This window comes from Petaurus breviceps, unplaced genomic scaffold (assembly GCF_028583685.1).
Source record: "Petaurus breviceps papuanus isolate PSGF00001 unplaced genomic scaffold, PetGlider_PUasm1.0 79, whole genome shotgun sequence".
NCBI lineage: Eukaryota > Metazoa > Chordata > Mammalia > Diprotodontia > Petauridae > Petaurus > Petaurus breviceps.
In genome coordinates, this window is record NW_027186523.1 from 2,256,440 (window position 1) to 2,267,012 (window position 10,573).

At 36.0% G+C, this 10,573-nt stretch overlaps 1 protein-coding gene across 1 annotated transcript in view; it reads right to left on the minus strand.

Moving 5' to 3' along the window:
• LOC138175785 (transcription factor SOX-5) overlaps positions 1–10,573 on the minus strand; it is a 503,395-nt gene that overhangs the window by 223,716 nt on the left and 269,106 nt on the right. The window contains exon 7 of the mRNA XM_069106265.1: positions 9,095–9,163. Coding sequence (XP_068962366.1) covers positions 9,095–9,163 — 69 coding nt within the window. The remainder of the gene's footprint in view (positions 1–9,094; positions 9,164–10,573) is intronic.

Below are 10,573 nucleotides of genomic sequence, written 5' to 3' on the forward strand. Positions count from 1 at the left end.
ATACCTTAGGAGGCGTTGAAGGAAAAGTTTCTGTCTATTTAAAAGCATTGAATTTTAGTCAGTTGATAACTATTTATTAAACACCTACTACATGTCAAATACTATACAAGATAGACTCTGGCTTTCAAAAACTCACAATCTAATAGGAAAGATGACACACAAAGAACTGTGTACAAACATGCTATGGGAAAAATCAGAGGTAATCAACTGAAGGAAGGCCCTGGAATGAAGAAGAATTGGGAAAGGCTTCTTGTAGATGATCATATTTTATTTTGGACTTGAAAAAAGGCAGGGAAACCAGGAGGGAGAGGTAAAGGTAGGGAGAACATTCTAGGCATGGGAAGCAGACAGTGGAAATGACTGGATCTGAGAGATAAGAATATTGTTTGAAGAGTAGCAAAGAGGCCAGTGTCACTATAATGAAGAGTATGGTGGGTATGAGACATAAGAATGCAGGAAAGGTATGCTTGGAGGGGAGGGGGGTGTAGTGTTAATAGAACAGGCAGATCTTCCCCACCCATTAACAGACCTATGTGACCTGCTTTCAGCTCTGGTCCAGCTCACAGCTGTGATACAGCCTGAATCTCCTGGAGCCCAGTGTGAGAGGAATTTGACCAGCAGAGCAGAAAGCAGAAGAAACAGAGCAGGAGAGGCATAACAGAGAGCAGAGGGAGGACTTGCCTAGGGGAATTTGTTTGTGGGGAGGCCTAACAGAAAGAATGCTTAAGATGTTGGTGCTCTCTGGGTTAGTGATGAGTACCTTGCTAAATCTTACCTCCTGGTCCTCCTAATAGTGATGTTCCAAATGAATATTTTTCTTTTGCCTTTGAGGAAGAAAATTTAGTATATTTTGTGAATTTATGCTGCAATTATACATGCATATTTGTAGCAGCTGCTATGGGTATCACACTGGCATTATAGGGAGCTAGGATGTAAAGACTTTTGAATGTCAAACATTTATATTTAATTCTAGAGGTAATAGGGAGTTACTAGAGTTTATTAAGTGTGTGTGTGTGTGGGGGGGGTGGTGACATGATTAGATCTTCACTTAAGGAAAATCACTTTGGTGGCTGAATTGAGGACAGAGTGGAATGGGAAGAGACTTGTGGAAGACAGACCAACCAGGAAGTTATTGTAATAGTCTAGCTGTGAGGACATTAGCCTGCATGAGGATGGTGGCAGTATCAAAGGAGAGGAGGTGGAGGATTTGAGAGATGTTGCAAAGGTGAAATTGACAGGTCTTGGTAATGATTGTTTTGATATAGGAGTAAGAGCTACTGAGGACTCAAGGAGGATGCTTATGTTTTGAACCTAAGGGACTGGGAACATGGTCGTACCCTCAAAAGTAATAGGAAGTCTGGAAGTGGGGAAGTCTTAGGGAGAAGATAAGTTTAGTTTTGTATGTTATGCTTTAGGATATTCAGGTCAACATGTCTAATAGGCAAATGGAGATACAAGGTTTGAGACAGAAGACATGAGTTCAAATCTTGACTCTCCTATTTGTTCTCCTTGTCTTCTCTGGGCCAAAGTTCTTTATCTATAAAATGTATGGCTTGGACTGAATGGCCTCGAAGGTCCCTTCCAGCTCTAAATCTATGTTAATGCAATGCTAGGATTCTTTTCAAACTGTGGTTTCTTTTCTCCAATTAAAGTTCTGTTCCCACTGAAGGGAGGTAGTAAAAGAGGAGGGGAAAAGGTGACTTAAAGTTGCTTCTCTTTAGTACTACACTAATATTACTTTTACACACCTAATATTATTCTTTCTTTACTTCAAAGGAACAAATATATACTGTGAACCCTGGTGGTATATTTTATTCCATGTGGCAGACACATCAGTTGGCATTCAAATAGTTAATTCATCTTTCTTCTACATGTTGCAGTGCTAACTTGATTGTAAGGTATTTATATTTTTTATTTCTAACTCCTCAAACAGACAAGGTTACTTTGGAATCTCTTTTGTATGTGTGTTTGTGTGCATGTGCATATGTGTGTGTGTGTGTGTGCCTTGTTTGGGTTGATGGAGGTAAAATATGTTTCAATCATACCATGTTTGATGAAAAAAATTTATCAATCAGCAGATCAGTCAATGTTAAAAAAAACTTTACCTTTCAGTTATACTTTTCAAAATAACATTCAATGGATTTCTTTCTCCGTAATAATTTATCAAGAATTTCTGATACTCTAATGAGCTCAGAGAACTCTGACTCAAATAAAGTGAATCCCTTGTAATAAATAGATTTTGATCGTGACTACAACCTAAATCATGCAGTTGCACACAAGTGAAGCAGCATTTTTTTGTCCTGGTAGAACTAATACCTGGCCAGATTAAAAAAAAAAAGTCAAGAGAAGTTGGTGTAAAAACTGAAAAGAACAACTTTATACCATTCTGCTGAAAATGCTAGAGCACTGGATTAGAAGTCAGGGGATATGTGTTCCCATTCTACTGCTAATTGGTTGAATGGCCTTGGAACAAAAACATCCAACCCAACAGACAAAAAAGCCCAACCTCTCTGAGGTACAGAACGATTAGGCTCTGAAATGAGAAGGGTGGATTAAGCAATCTCTAAGAACACTTTCACCTTAAAATTCAATGAAACTAAAAATCTGAACCCAAGATTCTTGGTATATAAAAGATCTTTGGATCTTCTTTTATGTTTTCCTTCCTGTATCAATGAACATTCCACGGTAAATATCTCATTAAAAGTGAAGTAGAAAGAAGAGGTTTTTCTCCCTATATTAACACACACACACACACACACACACACACAAACACATTCACACTTCCCCCCTTACAGTAGAGTTGGAAGGGATCTTCCCACCAGAGAATACTGGACAGTGGTCACCTAGCCTCTTCTTGAAGAACTTCAATGAGGAAGAACATTCACTGGATGAGAAATCCTCCTGTCCCATCACTGCTCATCTCTTGCACTCCATTTCTTGAAATCTCATCATCTGCCAACTTGCCTCCCAGTCATAGGTTGCTAAAGGAAGTAGCACAACTAAATTGACTGAGTATAGTACAAATTATTGTTATCTAACCTTAACCTGGCCCTCATGGTGGCAAGGTAATCCTTTATTCCTCCTTAATTGATTCCTTTTCCCACTCCCCCAAGAAGCTTATCCAATCCCTCTCTGACTCTTTTCACTCCTTGCCTCACCCACTCAATTAAATTATTTTCCCTCTTGCTTTACTGAGAAAATGGTCTATTCAGAATGAACTTTCCCCATTTATCTTTCTCTCAAAATACCCTGACATTATACCCCACTCTCTCATCACTTCCCTAGGCTCTGCTAATAAGGAGATACTCTTCCTTGCAAAGCTCAATTCCTCTACAGGCATCCTTGATCCCATACCCTTTAATCTTCTCCAGAAAAACTGTCCCCTTATTTCTCTCCTCTCAATTTTCAACCCCTTTCTATTTCTTGTTCCCTTTTCTGTTATCTCCAACATATTTGAGCATCCACCATTGTTAAAAACAAACAACAACAACCCCTTCACTGGATCCTACTATCCATCTCCTCAAGCTACTGCTCTATGTCTCTCCTCTCTTTCTCAAATTCCTGGGGGTGAAAACAGAAGCTATCTATATTTCCTCCTCTTCCGTTCTGACTTGTTCTTTTAACTAGACCTGCTTCTTCCAGGTTGTCAATGATCTCTTAATGGACAATACTGATGTATCTTTTCTTACTTTTTATCTTTCTGTACTTCTCTACTATATTGAACACTGTTAACCTGCCTCTTCTGCTGCATGATTTCTGTTCTCAGGGTTTTCTTGACCATACTCTCTCATGATTCTTTTTTTTTCCTTACCTGTCTTACTGCTTTTCCATTTTCTTTGCAGGTTCAGCATACGTATCATGCCCCCAGTTGTATGTATATACTATGTAACTTAAAGCTTTGTCCTGAACCCTCTTTTCTTCTCTCTCTGATTTTATATTATAGTTGCCTTCCACTAAAAAACCCAGATCTGTTTCTTACAAACTATTGTATAATCATGCCTCTACCATTATATACTTGTGAAGTTTTTTTCTAAGTCAAGTGAAAGATTTTATCGTAATTCCTGTTAAATTTTCTCTTGCTACATTCGTCCCAGTGTCATAAAGAAGACTGCTTTAAAGCTTAAAGATTTCTACTTTTATATAGAATTAAAACCAAGACAGGATTGCTAGTGTATCCTCAGCCTGTTTTTCTTTTGCAGAATGAGAGATAATATTATTCCTAATTCTCCTTGACTATGCATGTCGAAAGGAAAATGTAAGATTTACTTATCATTTGAAATTTTAAGTCACCAAAGATTGATTCTTATTTAACATGTTCATATTTAAAATATCTAAGATAAAGAGGGTTTGTATGGGATACCTGTATAAACTAATGCATACATATTCATATATTTATGCCACTGATAAATTCTTCTTTTCAGATGGGAGCTGACCTTCTAAAACAAATCCATATATAAAGAATCATATAGAGAACAAGAAAAATGTTTATAACCTTCACCCTTCCTTTTATATAACACATCCATTAAGCCAGAAAGCTTTCCTCAGGTTTAATTTGTGAAATTCCTTTGTATCACCTATCAAGAGAAAAATCACATTTTCAAAGAAAACCAGCACTGATTTTTTATGACTTTGGACTTTATAATATGTATCTATCTATCTATCTATCTATCTATCTATCTATCTATCTATCTATCTATCTATCTATCTAGACACACATATTATTATTATTATGGTTAGGAATCATAAAGAGAATTATATAATACTCATGTTTCCAGGGAGTAGTGCAATGTAAAGATTCATCCATTAATATGCATTCATAGTGGTTAATGTTAGAACTTAGAAAGGAAAAAAAAGAAACTTTATATTTCAAAGTAAAAATTAATGAAAACAATGTTAGCTAACCATTGTTCCAATTTAATTCAGTCATAATCCAATGACCATTATATAGTTGCTCTAATTATTTTTTAAAATAAAGTTTTAGTTATTTGTAAATTAGTAGTCATGATTAGAACAATATTTGATGTAAATTCAATTTGCTGTCCACCATTTAAGATGTAATTTATCTTCTTAACCCAAGGGAAAGAGGAAAATCCTTTTTTTTCTTTTTTACAAGTGAAAGATATTATATAGAAATCTGAGTTCTCTACATTTTATTATGTGTTCCAACACATGTGACCAATTATCATCAATATTTCCAGAATTTCCTAGACAGCTTTTTACTAAAGTGAATTATTTAAAATATTCTATCAATATATAAATTATCCACTTGTCTTCCTCAATTATTTTCAAACTTATTAGGAGGTGGGAAAAATTTTGCACAAACACAGCTGAACATTCCATATTCCCAAGTTATTGTTACTTATAGTAGTTTCTTGGACTTTCTTTTTTTGTAAATAGTATTTTATCTTTTCCAATTATATGTAAAGACTGTTTTCCACATTCATTTTTTATAAGATTTTGAGTTTCAATGTTTTTCTCCCCACCCTCTCCCATTGCCTTTCCCCAAGATGGCAAGCAATTAGTAGTTGAAATTTCATAAATATCACTAAACAATAAAATAATGTTTCAATAGCACTCTCCCTAAAATTAGTTGGATTTACTTTTTAGTCTGGTTATTTTTTCCTCATATACTTTCTCTGGATTCTACTAGCAGCTACCTATTCTATGGCATTGGCTTGAGTGAGAGTAGCACCAAATCCTTTTACAGGATTCTTCACCACATCAGAATAATTGGGTCTCAGGGTTAGTATACAAGATCTAACCAAAAATATGTTTTTTTTAAATAAACCATTAACATATCAATATGGATTAGTTAGCATCACTCAATAAAAGGTAAATAAACACAAAATTATGTCCATGGAAATAATAAAAAGAAAGAAAGCAGTCAACTGATATACACATTCCTTAAATGAAACCTGACTTTCTCTTCTGCGAAAAATATTTATTATTTTCAATACAGTTTGCATGGTATTGGTGAAAAATATTTATTCTTTTCAATGTAGTTTGCAGGTATTGAAAAAGGGCTTCTATCTCTGGTCCCTGTAAATCCTAGTAACATTCTTGTTTGAAGACCTTTGTGCTGTATTTATCTAGATATTTACCTTAGTAATGACCTGTAAATCTGCTAATTAAAATTGGAATGTGGTTTCCCTAGCAGGTCACTGTTTCTTTTAAGAACAGAACAAATCATCCCCAGATGCTACTTCCTGGATTTTTTCCTTCCTTCTTTTTTAAATCAATGAATTAATCAACATTCATTAAATGCCTTCTCTGTGCCAGTCACAGAGCTAAACACTAGGAACACACACAGAGGCCCTCAGGGAGCTCACAATCTAAGTATTAGGACACAGTAGACAGAGCAATGGGTTTGGAATTAGGAAGACTTAACTTTACAATGCTTAGCACAGTGCCTGGTTTGTGCACAAAAGCGCACACACATACACATAAATATGTATATATATATATGTATGTATGTATGTATATAAATAGCTATAATGTTTGCAAAGTCCTGTATCAGTATCTTATTTCATCCTCAGGAAAACCCTAAGAAATGGGTGCTATTTATACACCTAAATTTAACAGGTGATGAAACTGAGGAAGACAGATATTAAAGGACTTACCCAGGGTCAAAGAGTTAGTAGATGCACTCTGAGTCTGAATTTGAACTCTGTTCTTCCTAACTCCAGGTCTACCATTTTATCCAGTGTGGCCACCCAGTGGCCATAAATGTAGCTCTTTGTTGTTGTTATTAACTATTGAAATCTACACCAAAGCATACACACATATATTATTCATAAACTATAGGCCAGTGAGTTTGACTTTTATTCCTGCCAAAGTTCTAGAAAGTATTATTTAAGAAGGGATGGTTACTGAAAATATAGAAAAGGAAGTAGTGATCAAAAACTTCATACCTTTATCAAGAATATGTTATATGAGTTGTAACACATTTTATCTTTTGGACACACTTCTTTGTACATGTAGTTTAGAGAATACTATATTTTACCTTTATTTTAGAAAAGTATCAGCAAAGTCACACAACTATTCTTGTAAACAAGACATATTCTATGGGAAATATGACAGAAGAGTTAGATTAATTCAGAATTAGATAAATGACAAGTCAAAAAGTAGTTGCTATTGGTTCAATGTAAGATATTGATGCCACTTTTACCAAATTCGTAGACAAGACTAGAAAATACGAATCACATGCTTGATGATAGAACAGATCTAACTCTCATCTCTAATGCATAGGACTTTAAGATCTACATTTTCAGCTGTAGTCCCTCTCCTGAACACCTATTAGACATTTTCAAATGAATGTCCCATGGAAATCTCAAATGTAACATTTCAAAATATAAATCATTTTCTTCATTCACAGGAGTATAGACTTAGATCCAGAAGGGACCTTGGAGATTGTAAATAAAAATCAGCAGGTGGTCAGTCAAATTAAAAAAAAAACACCTTTAGTTTATGCTTTCCAAAGTAATATTTCATGGATTTCTTTCTGCACAATAATTTATCAAGAATCACTGAAATGCTAATGAGCTCTGAGAAACTGAGAAAAATATAGAGAAACTGAGGCCCAAAGAGATAGAGGACTTGCCCAAGGCCATATATGGAACAATTGTCAGAACTGAAATCCAGTCATAGCTCTGACTCCAGTCTATCATTCATTTACACTCTCCTGGTGATAGTTATCTCCTCTGAATTAATTTATCTTCCTATAACCTATCCCAACTCCAATCCATCCATCCATGCAACCATCAAAAACTATTTTCTTAAAGCATAAGTCTGGGCATGTCATTCCACAACTCAATAACTACCACCCTTAGGACCCAATATAAATTTTTCTGTTTGTCATTTAAAACCCTTCACAACCTGGCCCCAACCTACCCTTCTAATCTTCTTACCCTTTAGTCCCCTTCACGAACACTACTGTCCTACCAAATGAGTTTTCTTAACACTTCTCATATATGGTACTCTATCTCCCATTTCTATGCCTTTTCTTTTTTGTCAGCCATCCCATATACCAATAACCTTTCCCACAGAATTATCTTGTGATACCTCGTTTTGAGATGGCTCATTTTGTATGTATCTTTATATGTATATGTTGTCTCCCCTAGCCGTATTGTAAATTCTGCAAGGGCAATGACTGTTCTATATTTGGATTTATAGTACCCTCCACAAGGTAGATACTTAAAAATTCTTGTTGATTCATTTATTGGTTGATAAACTTAAGAGCATCCAAATAGGGGTGACTAGAGTGGTAAAGGACCTCCAGGTCATATCAAATGAAGAATAGTTGAAGAAAATGAGAATGTTGATTAGACAGGAGAAGGGTGTGTGACAGTTGTTTCCTGAAGGTGAGTTACATTTATGAGAGGTTATATCTGTTCTTCTGGGGACCCAGAGGGCAGAAGTAGCAAGTTAAAAAGAGAAGAAGTATAGGCTTGATGCAGGGATAATATGAGCTACCCAAAAGTATAATGGGCTACTTGAGACGGAAGTACTCTGTTACCCCTCATTAAGGTCTTCAAGCAAAGGCTGAATGGTCATGGATCAGAAATGACATGGAGGGGATTTTTGATTGATTTATTAGATGAGCTACTCTGAGGACTCTTTGAAGTTCTTGATGGTCATCAATCCTGTGCTCACCATTCCCCAGTGATGGTCAAATTTTTCCAATTGGAAATTGTATTGAATGTCATTTTAACATACAATGCTATTTCTTTCTGATAAATGACCCTGCAGTTTAAAAGCAGATCTACTCTGTTTGAGTTTCTTTGTCTACATTCTTTTGCTTTTGCCTTTTAGACATATTCTTAACATAAATTACAAGAATGCATTTAATCAGATTTACTGAGTAATTTTCTAACATCACTGAAATAAAAAAATGTGGCACTCTTGATTTGCCACAATTCATCTATAGAGCAGAACCATGGAGGCTAGAACACAGGGACCCTTGAAAGCCATCGGGACAACATCTGGTGAGTCAGGGCATAAGTTGTCATTCTGAGGAAAAGTCCAGTTAAATAATATAGACATACAAAGTAGAGTAATCATAGAAACAAGAGGAATATATGGGGTGATCTCTGACCTGGATCTGTTGTTGAAGCAGATTGATTTTATGTTGCTGCTGTAGAAGCTGCTGCTGTTGTCTTGCAATCTGTGGAGAAATTGCACATGAAATTTTTTTTAATCTTAGTTTCTTTATTTAAAAAAAATTACAATTTTTTAAAAGTCAGAGTCTCCCTATTTTGTCCAGAATGGAAGTTTGGTGGAAGTTAATGCCTAATCCCATGACTGGTTGGCTGGGAAGCTTTTATCTGCTTCATTTCATATCTGGGCCAGCTGCTGCTCTTAGGGAGCCTGGTAGGCCCTTATTCTCAAGGGGTCACTTTCTTGAAGCTGGATTTAGTGTGGACACATGATCAGCTGTTGCTGTACAGCATCTCAGAATTCCCGAAGTCAAAAAATCCACCAACATGAGGCTCTCTAGTAGCTGGGATTACATGTGTGTGCCACCACATCTGGCTTGCGTCTTAGTTCTAACACGAGTTGGTAGTCTTCCACTCTGTAAAAGTCCTACTTAACCTTGATTTGAATGATATAAATAGTATGAATGACTACCTAAATTGTCAGGTTTTTTAAGTAATGCCAGTGTTTGGAGGTCTTGGGGACAGTTAATGTTTATGTCGCCCAAAATAAGTGAAGCCTAGAATAATACTAGAGTAAAATATTTAGGAAAAATGGTATTGTCGTTTAGATAGAAATCAAGATGGATGTAATCTCCCTGAGATCAGGAGCATATCTTATTTATCTTTTAGTTCTTCAGAAGAATAATGAATAAAATTACCCTTTGTCAGTGTAAGAAGCAGGCATTGCCACTAACATCATTCAGGATTTTCTTGGCAATTTCAATTAAAACATGTCAGAATCTGGGCAATAGTTACATTTCACTCACATTGCCTTTCTTGTAAGGAAGGTCAGGTCAAATTCTGGTGAATTATCTTTTCAAAGTGGTCCTCCCAATGTTCTAGAGTTTTGGACAACCAGTTCAATCTCATCCACAAAAAGAATGCCAGAAGGTTCTCACCATTTTCTTTTTTCTTTTTTTAAGCAATTGGGGTTAAGTAACTTGCTCAAGGTTACATGGCCAGTTATTTTTGTGTGGGTACTGAGTGTCTGAGGCCGGAACTGATCCCAGGTCTCCCAATGATGGGTCCTGCACTCTTACTCACTGCGCCACCTGGCCGCCCCTGGTTCTCACCATTTTTAAGGAACACCTATTCAATGTATACTTCAGAGATATCAAACTCACTCCCCACTGCCCTTGGAGTTCCACAAGATTCAGATTAAAATGTAACTGGGAAATGTTTAATAAAATATGAATTTGTGGTTTTCTAAATGAATATGTGGCTCGGGATCCATTTCTATTTGAGTTTGACACTACTGATGTGCCCTATACTGCATCTCCTTCAGCACCAGAGCAAATACCTTTGGTAAAAAATACATTTTATCTCAATACATTTCCTGATGTTTATGATCAGACCACCACTGAATAAGGGTTATTCCT